Genomic DNA, 16,477 nt, shown 5'->3' with positions numbered 1-16,477 from the left:
GAGGCTGGGAAATACAGTCTTTATTTGGGGAGCCATGTGGCCAGCTAAAAATGGGAGGTTCTATTCTCATGGAAGAGAGAGAGCAGATATTGGGGGCAACCAGCCATTTCTGCCCCACCCGGGATCTGGGGCCGGGGCCGGAAAGCAGAAGTCCTCCCACTCCACCCACTCCACCCTGGCTCGGCACTTCCCTCCAGGCGAGGGAAATGGGTGTCGGTCTGTGCCCACGGCAGGTCTGCAGCACAGCTGGCAGCAGACTCCCCGAGATCCGTGGGACCCACCTCCCCACCTCCTCACCCTCCTCAAGAAGCCCCAGAAGGGACAACCCGGTTTCGACGCAGCTCAGCACTGCTTCCTCTATGGCAGGTGTTCCAGCGATGGGAGGTCGGGCCACCTCATCTGTCTGGACAGTTTGCACGGCACTTACGGGCAGCCGGCCACGTGCCAGACACGCACGTTCCAGGACGACCGCCTCCCACCCACGGGCAAGACCACGACACCCCCGCCACCTCCGGCCCCGACGTGCCACAGCCCAACCCCCAAGTCCACAGAGCTCGTCTGTTCCCGCCCTGGGCCCGCCACGAGGGAGGGGGCTCCGGTCCCCACGGCGAGGGCCGAAGGCACAGCCAGGCGAGCTGACGCCCCAGCTCCCAGGGGCCGGTGCCCGGGGATGTTCTCGTTTTCCTCTCTTGAGGGAAACTGAGTGAAGCTGTGCGATCCTAAGGCAATCGGAACCCTGACTTTGGGTTTTGGGTTTCTGGGGCTGGACGCACGTCCCCTCACGTTTCCGTCTCATTCCCGACAGTTGGCAGCTTCCCCTCTCCGTGCCCTCAGGGTGCTGAGAGGGAGGTCAGGACGCGGTGGGGGGTGGGGAGGTTCCCGCATAGGAATGGGAGACTGTTCTTGTCTTTCCCCGACACCCGGCTTGTCCGGGAGCCTGTGTGCACGTGGGGAGGTGACCAGCGCCACTCTGCAGGCTGGCCAAGGCCTGGGGAGCGTGGGGGTTAATTTTATGCATCAGCTTGGCCAGGCCACGGTACCCAGAGGTGTGGTCAGACACCGGTCTGGACGCTGCTGTGAAGGTATGTTTCAGATGAGATTAACATGGAAATCGGGAGGTAGGCTGACTCAAGCAGACCACTCTCCAGAATGTGGGTGGGCCTCACCCTATCAGTTTGATGAGGATTTTAGGCTGGTTAATTTTAAAACTGCAGATGAGAAGCAGGCTCCGAGGAGCTGAGTTTGCTCGCCCTTTGTTGGGAGGCATTTACATTTGTAGGGGAAACCTCCGTCTGTGGGGCTGCCTCCCTCTCTGTGCCAGGAAGAAGGGAGAAGACCTTGTCTCTGGAAGCTCTTAGTCAATGCCAAAGGCAAGAACTTAAGTTGGTTACTGTCTGGCAACCTCATGTAACTGATTTAGGGTGGTGGCTTCTGGCCTTTACTTAATCCGATTTGATTCTCATCTAAAAGTTGTGGGACCACCCAATGGCCGGACCGCACCTGCACTGATACCATTTTAACTTTTTTACGTGTTCTTTCCTTTGTCTTGTAAAGAGATGGCTCACATACCTATGCCTTCAATTTAGCCTTACTTTCCACCCATGTTGGCAGCAGAAGCGGCAGCAGCAGCTCTGACTGCCCGTGGGTCCTGTCCCCATGCAGCAGCCTGACTGCCCGTGGGTCCTGTCCCCATGCTATTCCACACTATTCTCTAAATAAAACAGCACTACTGCCAGACCTTGAGAGTCCAAGAAATCTTTCCTTCAACTCCTCGGCTCACCGAGCCTGCATCAAGTTGAAGAAAAAAAGACTGAGACCCCCGAGGAAGAGGGAAGTCTTCCCCCAGACTCGAGGCTGTGGCCGCAGCTCTTCCTCGGGTCTCCAGGCCGCCCTGCGGGCTTCAGACGGGCCAGCCCTGCAGTCACATGAGCCACTCCTTAAAGGAAGCCTTGACCTCTCTCTCTTTTGTGTACACGCACGTGCACACACACACACGCACACACCCCCATTGGTTCTGTTTCTCTGGAGAATCCCGGCTAATACACGATGCTGGTGGCCACTCGGGTGTCCCCTGTGGTTTGCAGCCTGAGCCTGACCTGGAGGGGGATGGCCTGGCGTCCTAACACACAGAGCGCACTCTCCCGGAGCAGAACACGCCGTGTGCAGTGGTCCTGGGCGGGAAGGCCCCGGAAAAGGCCCTGGCACCCAGGGAGGGGTCCTGGGAAGGCTGTGTCACTTCACGGACAGCCTGCCTCTGAAGGTGGGGGGGAGGTGCCACCGGGACAAAGGGCTGTGGGAGGCTGGGGCGGGCCGCCCCCAGAGGGGCCCTGCCAGGGCCGGCATCTGTCCACTCCAGCTCCGGGGCAGAGAGCCCGTGCGCGGGTCCCCTGCCGCCTCCCGCTCTGCCCGCCGCCATCGTCACTTGGGTCTTCTTGACCTCTTGGCGCTGCCGCTGCGGTGCCTGCGGACGTTGCTGGGGGACTGCGGGCTGTGGTGGTGGCCTCCGCTGTCTGTAGACCCTGGAGGGGTGGGGACGCTTCAGTCGGTGCTCAAGGCCACCCCAGGGAAGCCGGAGTCCCAGCAGGGGTCACGGTGAGGTCCTGCCCAGTGCGGATGCCCCAGCCCTGCCTGGGCCCCGGGCCACCTTCTGGGCCCCGTGGGACTTTGCCACCAAACTGGGGCCCTCACTTCCGAGTGCATCTCGGCCTCTGCTCCTGTAGCAACACCAGGCCTGCCCGCGGGACTCCCTCAGCCACTTTCTCCACTGTGGAGGACGCACGCAGTGAGGACCGGGGATCCCTGCACGCCATCTCCCATGCCCCACATTCAGACACATGCTGTCGAAACAGGCCGTGCGTGTCCTGCTGCCACTCCTGACAGATGAGGGTGCTTGGTGAGGGGTCACGTCTGAGGTTCGTGTCCTCCTGTCACTCCCTGACTTCTCCCCACGGAGCATGAGAATCCTGGACGCCCCTGGAGCGGAGCTACGCGATGGCACCCGGAGGGCACAGGCCGGCACTGACCTCGGATGTCCCGCGGCAGGAGGGGCACCCTGCTGGGGCTGCTGCTGCTCTGCCACACGGCGCTGGGGAAGGTGAAGTTGACCTCCGGCACGTGGAGCGTGTTGTCATCTAAACCGTGAACCGCAGAGAAGAGAATATTACTTTCAGGGACCAGCCAGAGAGTCCTGGGAATAAAACGAAATAATGAGTAACAGCCGTGATGCTCTGAGTGCCCACTCCGTGCTGGCCCTTCACTGAGGTTGCCTCCTGTGTCCTCCCCACAGCCGTGTCAGAGGATTATTTTTACGCGAATTCCTGCTCTCTGTCCTTTCCGGAACTTTCTCTCTCCTCTGGCTTTAGTCCCTTTTCCCTCCCCCTGCGACCGTGCTCTTCCTCTCCTTCTCTGTGCTGTTCCCTCAGCGCCCTTAGCTGGCCGTTACCTGGCAATGAAGAGGCCTTTCTGGGTTTATTGAACAGAGTTTAATCAGAAACATCATCCAACGGAAAAGGACGCAGGGGGAGGGGAGAGAAGTGGGTTCTCCCCTAGAGACGGGTTGGGGTCCCACCTCCTCAGGTCACCCACAGGGAGGCCCCTGACCGCCTGGGCTTCAGACCCGCTGTCCTCAGACACCTCCTACACTCTGTCCTCTTCGCCTGCTTTGTTCTCTTCCCAACACCTGTCACTGCCCGACACGTCTCATGCGGATCCATCCGGCTCCCCGAATTCAACGTCTGCTCCCCAAGGGGAAGGGCCCCATTTCGTGTCCCGCCATCTCCCAAGGGCCTGGCCGAGAGCTCGACCTTCCCAGGGGCTCCATAAAGTCTCATGAATCAGTGGCCGGACGCAGAGGTGAGGCCCGGGCTTCGGTGCCACGTCTGCAGCCAACTCCTCACCTGGCCCCCGGCAGGGCCCTCCCCCTCCCGGAGCCTCAGTTTCCTTGTCTTTCAAATGAGAGGGTTGCAGAGACCAGCAAGCGTCAGCGAGGACAGGAGCCTCGCACAGCACTGGCGGGACGGGGAACTGGTGCGGCCACCGCGGGAGAGAGTTTGGCAGTTTTCCGAAAGGGTAGACAAGAGCCACTTCGTGATGCAGCCATCCCCCTCTTGGGTATACATCGCAAAGAAGGAGACAGCTAGTTAAACAGAAACCTGTCTGCAGACATTCACAGCAGCCGAGAGTGGACACAACCGAGACGTCCACCGACAGATGCAGGGACACACCGAACACGGGGCGGCCATGCGATGGGGTGTTGTTCAGCCACCAAAGGGAAGGAAGCGCCAACACCTGCTCCAGCCTCAATGAACCCTGGAAACGTGATGCTGCCTCAAAGAGCCACACCCCAAAGCCACATGTCGTACAAGTCCATTCACGGGAAATGGCCGGCAGCGGGGAACCCAGAGACACCAGACGTCGATTCGCGACTGCCAGGGGCCGGGGGAGAGGTGATGGAGTATTGCTTAACGGGTTCAGGGTTTCCTTTTGGGTCGACGCAACGTTCTGGAACTAGATAGCAGTGGCGGGTACACAAGAGGGTAAATGTATTAAATGCCACGTGTTGCACGCTTAAGAGGTGAGTGTGGTTACGTGAATTTTACTTCAATTTTAAACGAAGGTGAGGGTTGGAATTGAAGGACTCCAGGGCCAGCAAAGGCAGACGCACACAAGGTCCAGGCAGGAAACTCAGCTGAGGGAAGGAGGCCTGGAGACACAGCACGCCCGACGCTCACAGCATCAGAACCCTTGGCTCAGCGACAGGGAGGCCATTCATGCACTTGTCCATCCGTCCATTCGATGTCACTTCTGGAGCATCCACCCCATGCAGGCACCACTGGGAGCCCTGGGCGCACAGCAGCGAACAAGACTGACATCCCTGAGCTCACGGAGCCCACAGACCGGCAGGGACGGAAGACGATGCACAAGGACATAAGTCCAACGTGCGGTCCCTCCGGCCAGGCCACCTGCTAGGGTTGCAGGGAGACCTCACCGAGCAAAGCTGACAGCCCAGCCAGGCTCTGCGGGCGGGGAGGGAGGGAGCCCCGTCTCCAGACCCTCCTCCTGTACGAGAAGCTGGACTTTCGTGTCCTATGTGCGATCTGACTTCGCGCGCTGCTTTGAAACGTGGTGCTGATCAACCGGACTCGTCCAAGCTCGGGGCTGGGTTTGGCGTGCGAACGGCCAGTTTGCCACCTCTGCTCTCGGCAGGAACATTGTACGCGGCTCCGGGTGTTAACGAAGTGGGGGAAGAGCTCCCTGTTTAGGGGAATTCGATCACTTTTGAGGAGGGTTTCGGAACGGGTTGCGCTCTCCTGACATGAGCTAGGACAGCGTGAGGGAGGCCTGTCTCAAGCCTGGCCCCACGACGGGAACACCTGCGGAGACCCAGGAGGTTTGCGTGTGGCCCCAGCGAGCTCCTTCCGCCTCTCTGCTCCCTGTTTATCATTCTGCGAACCGGGCACCCATTGGATAGGGTTGCGATGGATGATAAACGACTCTGCTCCTTCCTGGCACCCACTGGCCTCGTAAGTGATGCTGCTCTGCGCCCCCCCAGATGCACCCAGGGCCGCGGCTCAGAACCGCGCACTCGGAGGCGATACACATCAGGACACGGATGCGGGACCGGCAACACCGCTGCCCTAAACCGCAAACAAGCAATCTCATTGCAACTCCCGGGGGCTCTCGGCCCAGGGAGCCTCCCCCGGGGAGCCGGGGCCTCAGCCAGCATCGTGAGGGCGTGACCCCCGGGCTCCCTGGGCAGGTCGGTTTGCAGCTCAGACCTGCAGGGCCGCGGCTGGAGAATGGGGTACCTGGAGGCCTCAGTGGACACCTGCCCAGGACAAATGTTCTTGCTCCAAGACGAGGCAGCCAGGCACAGTGGGAGGGACCGGGGGGCGCCCGTCCCGGCTGTGCCATCAATGTGCGATGTGATCCTGGAGACGTCGCCTCCATTCTCCGGGCCTCAGTTTCCCCATCTGAACCAGCTGGGCTACAGATCCTGAAGGACCGTTGACTCTAATCGCTCTGACTTTTCCGCCACAGGAACACACAGTTGTGGGGGAGAGAACCTCTGCCCCCACGGGGACTCTCTGTGGACACAGCTGGGAGAGAGGGTCCAGCCTTTTCTCAGAGTCCACGAAGGGGGCTCAGCCCGGCTCCACTGTGCCTCTTTCTTGCCAAGCGAGAGCGCCAGTTACCGTCCTCTCATTTTATCTGAAAAAGGCTGATTTCTTATGTTCACAGACTGGGCATTAGATGATCTCAGGGAGTTGCTCCTAATTCTTCTAACTACGACCTGTAAGACTCTGTCATCGGTTCGAGAGCACTCTTGAAATATTTACGGGCGAAATGACACAACCTGGGAATTTCTTGAAATGCCTCTGGGAAAGAAAATAACAAACAAACAGAGGAAATGCGCAGAAACAAAATCGGCAGAGCGTCGATGGCTGTTGGAGCCGGGGGACCGCCCCGCAGGAGGCCACTGCTGCTCGCTCTGCTCCTTCAACCGTCTACACAAACACGTTCCAAGGGGCGCGTCTGTAGACGGCGCAGACAGCAGCCTCGGCAGCTGGGGTTGGCCTGGGGGTATCGGAGGAGGCTGGAACCTTCCGGTGGAGCCTTGCTGTGGCCACCATGCCTGTTATCTACGGTCCCTCCTCCAAGTGCAGGACGTGAGGCTGGCTGGAGGAGAGCGGCTGACAGCCACCCCGGCCCCTGGCTCTTGAAGTCCCCACTCCTACCTGCTCTGCGTTCGCTGTGATTTTTTATTGTTTTATGAACATGCAAACAGAAAAAAAAAAATAAAGAAAATTTTTGGAAGGCTGCAAATCCCATAAGGATGCAGGACACTTTCAGTGGTTTTTTTTTTTTAAGCGCTTTGAGTTTCTTGAGCGTTCCTGGAGGCCTGTGTCGTTCCCAGCAAGGACGGTGGCCCAACTGAGGAGTCTCAGATAGATCTCAACTTTGTCCTCAAGATCAAAGGTTCCCGAAAAGCCTTTGAAAGCGTGCATGTGAGTCTGGTTGTGCGAAGGTGCACGCCCACCAGCAAGACAGAGCGTGGGAGTGTCCGCTGCTTCCACCATCGTTGAAGCGTATGCCGAGAGCCCTAAAGATGACCCTGAAGACGCAACTCTAATCAAACAGGACACGAAAGGACGTCTGGAGGTGGGGGTCAGAGCCAGCCTACCTGGCTTTGAATCCCGGCTCTGCCCCTCCCAGCTGTGCCACCTTGGGCAAGTCCCTTAAGGTCTCTGTGCCTCCATTTACTCCTCTGTACCGTGGGGATAACAGTCGTTCCTCCCCTCCCAGCACGAGCGTGAGGACAAACGGCCTGACACCGGGAGGCGCCAGCACGGAGTAAGTGCTAAATAAACGTGAGCTGCTGTGGCGGAAACAGCGACACAGGCCGTCTTGACCACCCCTGGAGAGGTCGGGCTCGCCGGTCTGTGCCGGTCTGTCTTCACCGCGCTCTGCTGGACGGCTGCTTTTGTAAATATAACGACAGTGAGCCACTGGAAGGGCTAAATGCACATTGTGAGAAAGACGGAATGCAGGCCACGGGTCACAAGCTGCGGGGCCGTCAGACTGCCACGCGCCTTTCTAAACACTGACGTCCACCCGTCTGCTCTTGTGACAAACCGGAAACAACCCCAATATCCTAGAATACGGGAGAGACGCTCCCGTCACTGTCCACCCACGGTGAGGAAGTCGTCTTATCGTGTCTGGGTGGTGGGGTGTACAAGTGGTTTTTTTCTGATTTATAATTTTCTCGATATTCCCAAGTTTGCACAATGAGCATATACTATTTTTGTAACGACAGCCAGCACAGGAGCCAGGATTCAAACCGTATCCTGAAAGAAGCCGTAGGGGTCAAGGGTACAGACTGAATAACGGCAGCCCGTCATACATGCACAATTTTAATCATTATTTTAAACTCTACTAGGGTGTCAGGCGGGCCAGAAACAAAATTGATGCCTCTGTAAATATTTCTTTTGATGAAGCTGGAGGCCTTCGCCCACTCACTGCCCCTAACGCCTGAAACTCATTCACACCAAGGAGCAGACAACTGATAACAGCCCAAAGGGCCACACTTTCCAAAGATTTACATTTGAGAGGAGGGGAAGAGTCTCAAGATACAGAAAAAACCCTGACACACTGTTTTCTTTTTTTTGATCCTGTACCTGCATGGAAACTGAGGCTGGGCTTTATCTTGGAGGCCGCTGGGACAGCAGGGAAAAAGCTCTTTCCCGATGACTTGGACAGCTGAGGGAGCACAGGGGGCGGCCGGCTCTCAGCCGAATGGTCCATGGATGGGGGCTGAAGCTTCTCCATCGCCTGCAGGGAGAAATCACACAGCAGGAGAGGGGAGCAGGTGGGGAGGAATGAAGCGTCAAGGTCATTCTGAGCTGAAGCCATGCACTGATTAAGCGCCTACTGTGTGCCAGACTGCTCTACACACGCGGGGTGCCTCAGTGAACTCAAAGGACAGAATCACTACTCACATTCTCCTTCAACCCCCAGGGAAGAATGAATGAATGCGGGAACGATGCTCTCCTGGCTGTTTGTCCCTCCCATTTTCCCTGCTCAACTCCCCCACCCCCATGGAGGGGGTTCTCATCTAAACCCCCTGTGATGGTTAACGTTTGCCTGAGCAAAGCAGATGGCCCTCCCTATCGGGGTGGGCCTCACCCAATCAGTTGAAGGCCTGAAGAGCACAAAAGACTCCTGGGAGTAACAGAGACTCCTCCTGCCTGACTGCCTTGAGCCGGGACGTTGGCGTTTTCCTGCATTTGGACTTGAACCGAAACATCGGCTCTCCTGGGACTCCAGCTGTCCGACTGCTGATCTGGGATTTGTCGGCCTCCATGATTGCACGGGCCAGTTCCTTACAATGAACCTCTCCCTCTGACGCTGTGAAGACGCTCTCATTTTTGCCTAATCCTACTTCGCTGGGACTCTCCCACTTTTCATTGTCCGACATCCCAAGAAAGGAATTAGAAATGAAAAATACCCTTCACAGGGGGACCCTGAAGCATTCTGCGTAACAGGCTAAAATGAAAGACAGGCCGAGTGGCCGTTTAAAGGGGAACCGAAAACCACAGAGCGGCCACGGAACGGGATGGCGTGTGGCGGGTGTCGTCGGAGGGCCCGCGGCCGGCCTGTGTGGACACCGCGGCCAAGGACCGTCTCCCAGTGGTTCACGCTTCGCAGCTCGCCTGCGCTGTGTTTCAGAACCGAGGCAGGTCCTTTTTTTAGGTTAAAATACAAATGCTATGTAGATGCATGAAAATTTATGGAATAATGTTAAAGAAAAAATCCAGGGCACAAAGCTAGATTTCCAGGGGATTCTAGCTGCGTAAAACACGTGCACATGTGGCTTCGGATCTGAAGGAGGGGGAGATGGAAACAGGGATGTGGGGGCTCCGGTTTCTGCTTCCATCCCCCAGGCGTCAGGGCCCCTGCGCCCCCCGTGACTCTGAGAGGTCCATCCCTGACCCCTGGGACCCGAGCGCCGGGCAGTGTCCACCCACCGGCTGCACGCTCCACGTGACAGAGGGCGACCGCTGGCTCCTGGCCTTCCTCTCCCCGGAGTGGTCCCTGCACAGGCTGGCGTGAGGCCACCTCCTGTCCGCCGGGCTGGGGCCCCGGGCCACCTCCTCCGGAAGGTGGCGGGAGGAGCGGCCACTGCCGGCCTCGCGGTCCTGCGCCCGGAAGCGCCGGGTGGCCGCGATGCGGGCGATGCTCTTGGTGCTGGCGGCCATCTCCTTGAGTGCCCGAGCGCTGAGCGGGGCCTCCGCTGTCCGTGGGGATCCCGGCTCCGGGCCTCCCGGGGAGCGCAGGCTGGGCGCCACCCTCTCCGCGCGCAGGGAGCCTGGCTTCTGCAGGAGACAGCAGGGCGGCCGGGCGTCACCGGCTGTCCCCACGGCCCCCCGGCTGGGCCCCCAGGAGCAGACTCGGAGACAGCGACTCCAGGCAAGTAGTCGATTTAGGGGAAGACCGTTTGGGGTGGAACAAGGGCCAAGGAGGGTGTGTGATGGAGTCCGGCCGGCCTGGACGCCCTCAGACCTCAGGTCGCCCCGCCCAAGGGCTGCTCCCAGCGTTGCTGACGGGGGCTTCTCCTGCAGGACCCTAACTCGCCAGCACTCGGCAAGGGCAGGGGGCACAGAGACCCGACGCAGGCGGCCAGAAGCATCCAGAAACCACTCCTTCTACCGTTACGAGTAGTACTGAGTACTAACAGCCTCTGAATAACGGTTCACGAGAAAGGACCAAAACTACCAGCTGTGCGGGCTCCCAGCTGCCTCCTTCCCCGAGCCCACCTGTCTGCCAGAGATTCTGACATCTGCCATTGGGTTTCCCGCCACCCGGCCAGGAGAGAGACTGTGATGGCGCCACAGAGGGATAGAAGGAAGTGGAGGGGACACGGGAGTTCAGGTTGGAGACTGAGTAAGTCCGGGAATGAGAAGAGGATGCCGTGGAGTATCTCAGGGGGAGGAGAAAGGGCCCCTCTGAGGTTCCTCCAGAGGAAGGACTGGCCTCCTCCTTTGGACCTTGTTTCCTTGAATCTCGCACAGCCCTGAGGTTCCTGGATCCACCATTTTACAAGTGGAGAAACAGAGGCTCAGAGACGTGAAGCAACTTTCCCAAGGTTACACAGCTAGCGAAGGGCAGAGCGGGGATCTGAACCCAGGCCTGGCTGATTCCTGAGCCCAAGCTGTCAGCCGTTAGATGAAACTGAGCCTGGAAAACACCCACACCCTGGAGGAGGGGACCCTGGGAGGTCACAGGAGCCCGCACAGCGCTTTCTAAGTCCTTCACTCATTTAAGCCCACAGGGGGACATGGTCACCCCCACCCACAGCTGAGCCACGAGGAGCCAGTGCTCACAGAGCGGCCGCTGGCCTCTCTAAGTCTCCTTGTCTGTGACCCAAGGGCATAGCACCCCGGCCTCACGTGGCTGGCGAGTGTCTCTAGGGGGACGGCGCCCTCCAAGCCACGTCCACCCAGGACCTCAGAGCGGGAACTTCCTTGGAAAGAGGGTCTTTGCAGATGTGACTGAGTTACGGATCTCGAGACGAGAGCATCCTGGGCTGAGGGTGGCCCTAAACCCCAGGACTAGTGTCCTTACACGAAGAGAACAGAGAGATGCAGAGACGAGGAGGCCGTGAGAAGACAGAGGCAGAGATTGAGGACGCAGCCACCAGCCAAGGAATGCCAGGTGCTGGAAGAGGCAGGACCGAGCCTCCCCTGGAGCCTTTTAGGGGAGCGGGCCCTGCGACCCCTGGATCCCACGCTGCTGGCCTCCAGAGCTGGGAGGGGACAAACGTCTGTGTGCTTTGGGCGGCAGCCCCAGGACATTGACTCGGCAACTGAAACACATCGGTCAGCGCCAGGCTCAGGGGGTGGTCACTACCCTTGTGATGGCTGCCTAAGGAGAGTCCTCCTTCCAGAAGCTTCTCCCTGACTCGACCCTGGCCTGGCGCAGCTCTGACGGGGCCCCAGTGACCCTGCTGGGGAAGGGTGGCCTCCCCAGGGCCCTGGTTAACGCCGTGCACACCGACCTCGTGGACTGGAGGCGTTAGCAGGACGCGGAGAGAAGACGGAGGGAGAAGGGAGTCTTGCTTTCCCGGCTTTTTCGACGGCGTGGCTTTCGATGACTTGGACCCGTCGCTGCGGATGAAACACAGAGGTGTGAGCAGAGTCGGCCGCCAGGCCCACAGCCCTTCGTTGCAGGCCGGAGCGAACCAGAGCCGGAGCCCCCGGTCCCTGCGGCTACACACGGGGTCCGGGCGAGTGGTTTGGGGCCACGCGAGGCTCATTCACCACCCCCTCCTGCACCTGACCCACCCTGGTCCTCACGCGGTCACCTGCCCAGGCGGGACGCACCCGGAGCCGGGCGTGCGTGGTTCGCAGTTCTATGGGTCATTCTAGGGAATTACCAAACCCGAGGGGGTTGTGGGAACCCAGACAGACAGACGTGCAGGTGGCCTGGGGACTCCACCGGCAGGCGGCATCTGCTGTGGGGACGGTCCTGTGGAGAAGGGAGCCCGGAACGGGTGAGACCTAATGTCAACGCTGGGTGGTCAGTGCGAGAACTGGACGGCAGTACCCCCAGTCAGCAGGGGTGGAAACAGAACAGGAGGGAACACGTAAGCCGAGACCCAGACAACGAGAATGAGAGCCATGCCAAGTGCTGCAGGGAGAATATTCCAGACAGGGGGCACAGCACGGGCAAAGGCCCTGGGGCAGGGACCAGCTTGGGGCATTCAAGGCACAGCAAGGAGAGGAGGACAGGGCAGAGCCACATGAGTTTGAACAGGACCATGTGTGGACGACTTTGGCCGTTGGATGGGGAAGGGACTTCTGACAGCGAAGGCTGTTAGGAGCTTGCTGATGGTGGCGCGTTGAGGCCGCATGGGCTGGCAAGGCCCCTGGGCACCACCGGTGAGCACAGGGCAGCGCAACACCGCGGCCAGGAGCAGGGACTGGAGACACGTGCTCACGGCGAGCCTCTCGGTGAACCCCGGGCCACTCCGAGCCTGTGTGCACGTGTGCAATGAGATCGTGCACGCGCCCAGAGCGCGGCCCTCCGCAAATGCGCCACAGCAGGTGGAAGGCCCCAGCCAGCCCACGTGGAGGGAGGAGAGGTGGCTGCGACAGGAGAACCTCCCTGGGGGTCAGGGAGCAATCTTCACCCTCGCCTCACCTGCCCCTCGCACCCACAGGGATGGCCCTTTGAGGACGGGGACGGTGTCCATCTTGCTCACGTTTCAGTGCCTGGCACACAGTAGGTGCTTAGTGAGTAGGTCGTGAGGTCTGGCAGACACTGGTGTTTGCCCACCCAGCAGCCAGTGCCCGTCTCCCTCGATAACAAGCCCCAGTGATGTCTGGTGTGACAGTGTGTCTGGCCCCGGGAAATGGGTCACAGTGGGCCCAAGCCTGTCATGGTCCTCTTTGCCCTTCTTCCTAGGGAACCGGCCCAGGAGTGAGCACGTGATCGAGTTTCATCCAATGAGTTGTCAGGACACATCTACTCGGGGAGCTTCTGGAAAGGATTTTTCTCCCAGATGAGAAAGAAACTCCAGCCTCTCCCTTCCTCTTTTAGATGTGGTTATATGAAGGTGTGATCTACAGAGCTGTGGCAGCCTTTTTGACCAGAAGAGGAGACATTATTTACATGCCAGGGCCAGCAGAACAGAGAGATGGGGAACGCCTAGGGCCTCCTGGGCATCACCGAGTCACTGAATTAAACACCCCAGGTCCACCCACCTCCCAAATTCTCATCAGGCAATACACATCTGTTTCGATTAGATCACTCTCCTTAGGAATTCTGTTACCTGCAGCCAAAAGCATTCTGACTGACTCAGAACCAACAGCAACTGGAAAGTTAGGAGAGAAATTGGGAAAGAAGCACAACTCCTGTACCAGAGTCCTGCTTGAGCGAGGCAGACGGGTCAGCTCCCCTCCTCCGCCCCTTGCATTTGCATTGTCACCATAACCGCAGCTCTAGTTACTGTGTGCACATCGGGCACTTACAGGCCCTCGGGGGAGGTACTGTTGACCCACCTGGAGATGAGGCACCTGAGGCTCAGAGAAGACACTCTCTGGACCAAGGTCAGGGGTGGGGGGCTGGCACACCCAGGACTCCGGCCCTGGTTGGCCCGGCTTACAGGCTGCCTGCCAACCGTCCACGGACAGGGTCCCAGGGACTCAAGCCTGCTGAGGCGCCTGTGGCGGGCCTCTGTCGTTGCCATGGGAACCTGGCGTGGGCCCCTCAGGTTGGGCCGTGGGTGGCGCCAGCCTAACCCGTCGGCCGGGGGGTCTCAGCTCCTCTCCTGCCGTCTTGAACAGGGAGCATCGTCCTAGCTCGTGGCTCGAGGCGGCTCAGCCTGCGGTCTGGCCCCGGCCTGAGCTGCTGCCGCAGGTACGGGTCTGGAAGAGGCGAGGCCGAGCCCGCCTCCTCTCCAGCCTGAGGATCAAGGTGGAGGGCCCCAGGCTGGCTCACAGCCTGCCCACGAGCCGCCCCAGGCGGAGGGCTGGAAGCCTGGCTTCTCCAGTCAGTGGGTCGAGCCCCAGGTTCACACGGGTGTCGACCAGAAGCCCGTGGACGGGCATCTGGTCTCGATGTAGGGGGCACGCGGGCACTTTATTTTTATGCACACACACGCACACACATACACAAACACGCACACTCACCCATGTAAAACACACAAACAAAAGCACACACGCACTCATGCAAAACACATACAGTGTGCGGACATGCGCAAACACACGTGTGCACACAAATGCACGTGTGCACAGGCACACACACACGCATGAACGCAATAGGGGAATCGCCCCTCCTCTGCCGGAGCCCTGGGGTCTTCCTTACCCCGAAGGACGTGGCTTAGACGTGGGCATTACAGCCAAACGCACGGTCTGGGCCTTCCCGGCATTCTGGTTTGAGCAAACCAGCTGCAAAGGCATTTGGGGCAGAACTGGGGGCATCCGACCAAGGGCAGGGATGGGTGACGTTCAGGAGGTGTCACTAATTTTGTCAGGGCTGACGGCTGCCTGTGGTTGTGGAGGGAAACGCCCCATTTTTAGAAGCGCCCTCTAACTTGCTGAGGGCGAAAGGTCACGAGGCTTTGTTTTACTTTAAAATGTGAGAGAATACACGTCCGTGTTGGAGCCGCCCCGCCTGCATGTTTTGTCACAGCAGCCCGAGCTGACGACGACAAAAACTGGCCAAACGTTAACTATTCAAACTAGGTGACCAGCTGATGGGTTTTCAACTTACCGGTCTAAGTTTTGGGGTGACGGGAAATAGCAAAACAAAAAGTAAAAAGAAGAGAAAAAGGGAAAAAAGCACCGAGGGTGGGAGGAAGTGGCTGACAGGGAACAAAAATATAGAGAAAGTGAAAAGGGTCTTTTAGCATCAAACTCCCAACCTCAGAATGGCTCCGGGCAGCAGGCACCTCCTAGGACATCCTCATCCTTCTTAAAACAGGCCGGAGGAAGGGGACGTTAGCCGCACGTCACAGGAGGAAAGGGGGGGGGCTCTGTACGCACCCGGGGAAGCGTTACCTGTCCGTCTCCAGCAGCATCGGCTCAAACTGGGCCCCCCACGGGAGGTCCTTCCTGTCGTCCGGCTGCTCTCGGCTGGACTCCTCTGGCGGGGGAGACAGGCTCAGGACGGAGCCATCCTGGGACGAAAGAGAGGAGCTGCGGGAGGCGGCACGGCCCGTGGACGCAGGCAAGCAGTGTCACTGTCGAGTGGAGGTCCCTGAGGGTCCCCTTTCCTCCTGGCCACCACACGGGGGAAACCACCCAGCAGGGAGGCTGGCGAGCCAGCCCATGTGCTCATTTCCCGTTGCACATCCACCCCAGACAGAAAGGAGGCCCCGTGGAGGGATGAGCGCCAGGCTGCGGCCTGGACCCTCGGGCACAAACAGGGCACAAAGGAGACGCTGTTGTCAGAGCACCCTCAAAAGTCCGCAGGTCCTCGAAACGTCAAACATAGACCCCCCCGGGGGGGACCCAGCAATGCCACTCCTCAGTCTGTACCCAAAGAAGCGAAAGCAGCCACTCAGACAGGTCCTCGCACACCCGTGTTCACAGCAGCATGATCACAATCGCCAAGAGCTGGAAGCAACCCCAGTGCCCACCGAGGGATGAACGGATCAACACAGTGTGGTCCATGCACACGAGGCCATGTTATCCAGCCTTGAAAGGAAGGAGGTTGTGACACCTGCTACAACACGGACGAAGTTTGAGGACATCACGCCGAAGGAAACAAGCCAGTCACAAAAGGACAAGTCCCGTAGGATCCCACTTACGTGAGGACCTGGAGGAGTCACATTCTTAGAGACGGAAGGTAGGATGCGGGGCGCCAGGGGAGGAGGAGGGGGAGGAGTGGTCAGTGTTTAATGGGGACAGAGTTTCCGTTTGGAGCAATAGCTTTTCTGAGTTCTGTGAGTCCTTCTCACGGACCAACCCTGCACGTGGTCTTGGGGACCCGACACAGACTATAGGAAAGGGATTGTTCTGAGGCACGTGTACGGGCAGAGTGGGAGAGCGGGGCACGTGGCAATGACATTCTGTAAGCGGGAAGCCAGATATCCAAGTCGGGGCTGAACCCGCGGACCCAGGAGAGCCAGTCCCGGCTGGCAGCAGCGGAAGCTGAGAACAATCCAGAGCCACATGGTACGACCTCCAAAGCTACAGTGTCGGTGCCTGGTCCCTCTGTTACTGGGGATGGGGAAGTGGGTTTAGACACAGACGGATCCCTGGACCCCCGCCCTCACGCCACACTCTGGGCACCTGCCCCCCCCGCCATGCTGGTCGAAGCCTGGAAGTGTCTCCTTTCTTCTCCCGAGATGGCAAAGCAGAGGGTCTGTGGCTGGGAGACACCAGGCCTCGTCCAGGGCCCAGGTGGAGCTGTGACACCAGCTTTGGTCTAAATAATGAACGCAGAGCCCTCCCCGGGCCTGCTCCTCCAG

At 59.2% G+C, this 16,477-nt stretch overlaps 1 protein-coding gene across 1 annotated transcript in view; it reads right to left on the bottom strand.

Annotated features, from left to right (window-relative positions):
- Positions 1-16,477, bottom strand: part of LOC103551757 (kinesin-like protein KIF19) — a 50,748-nt gene continuing 34,271 nt past the window's right edge. Inside the window, exons 15-20 of the mRNA XM_070568928.1 lie at positions 15,063-15,181; positions 11,558-11,666; positions 9,528-9,875; positions 8,178-8,331; positions 3,024-3,131; positions 1-2,519 (exon numbers count right to left, since the gene is read on the bottom strand). Of these exons, the coding sequence (XP_070425029.1) occupies positions 2,419-2,519; positions 3,024-3,131; positions 8,178-8,331; positions 9,528-9,875; positions 11,558-11,666; positions 15,063-15,181 (939 nt within the window). The 3' untranslated portion in view covers positions 1-2,418. The remainder of the gene's footprint in view (positions 2,520-3,023; positions 3,132-8,177; positions 8,332-9,527; positions 9,876-11,557; positions 11,667-15,062; positions 15,182-16,477) is intronic.

This window comes from Equus przewalskii, chromosome 12 (assembly GCF_037783145.1).
Source record: "Equus przewalskii isolate Varuska chromosome 12, EquPr2, whole genome shotgun sequence".
Taxonomy (NCBI): Eukaryota; Metazoa; Chordata; class Mammalia; order Perissodactyla; family Equidae; genus Equus; species Equus przewalskii.
Note: the sequence above shows the minus strand (reverse complement) of the source record. Positions and strands in the feature narration are given on the sequence as shown.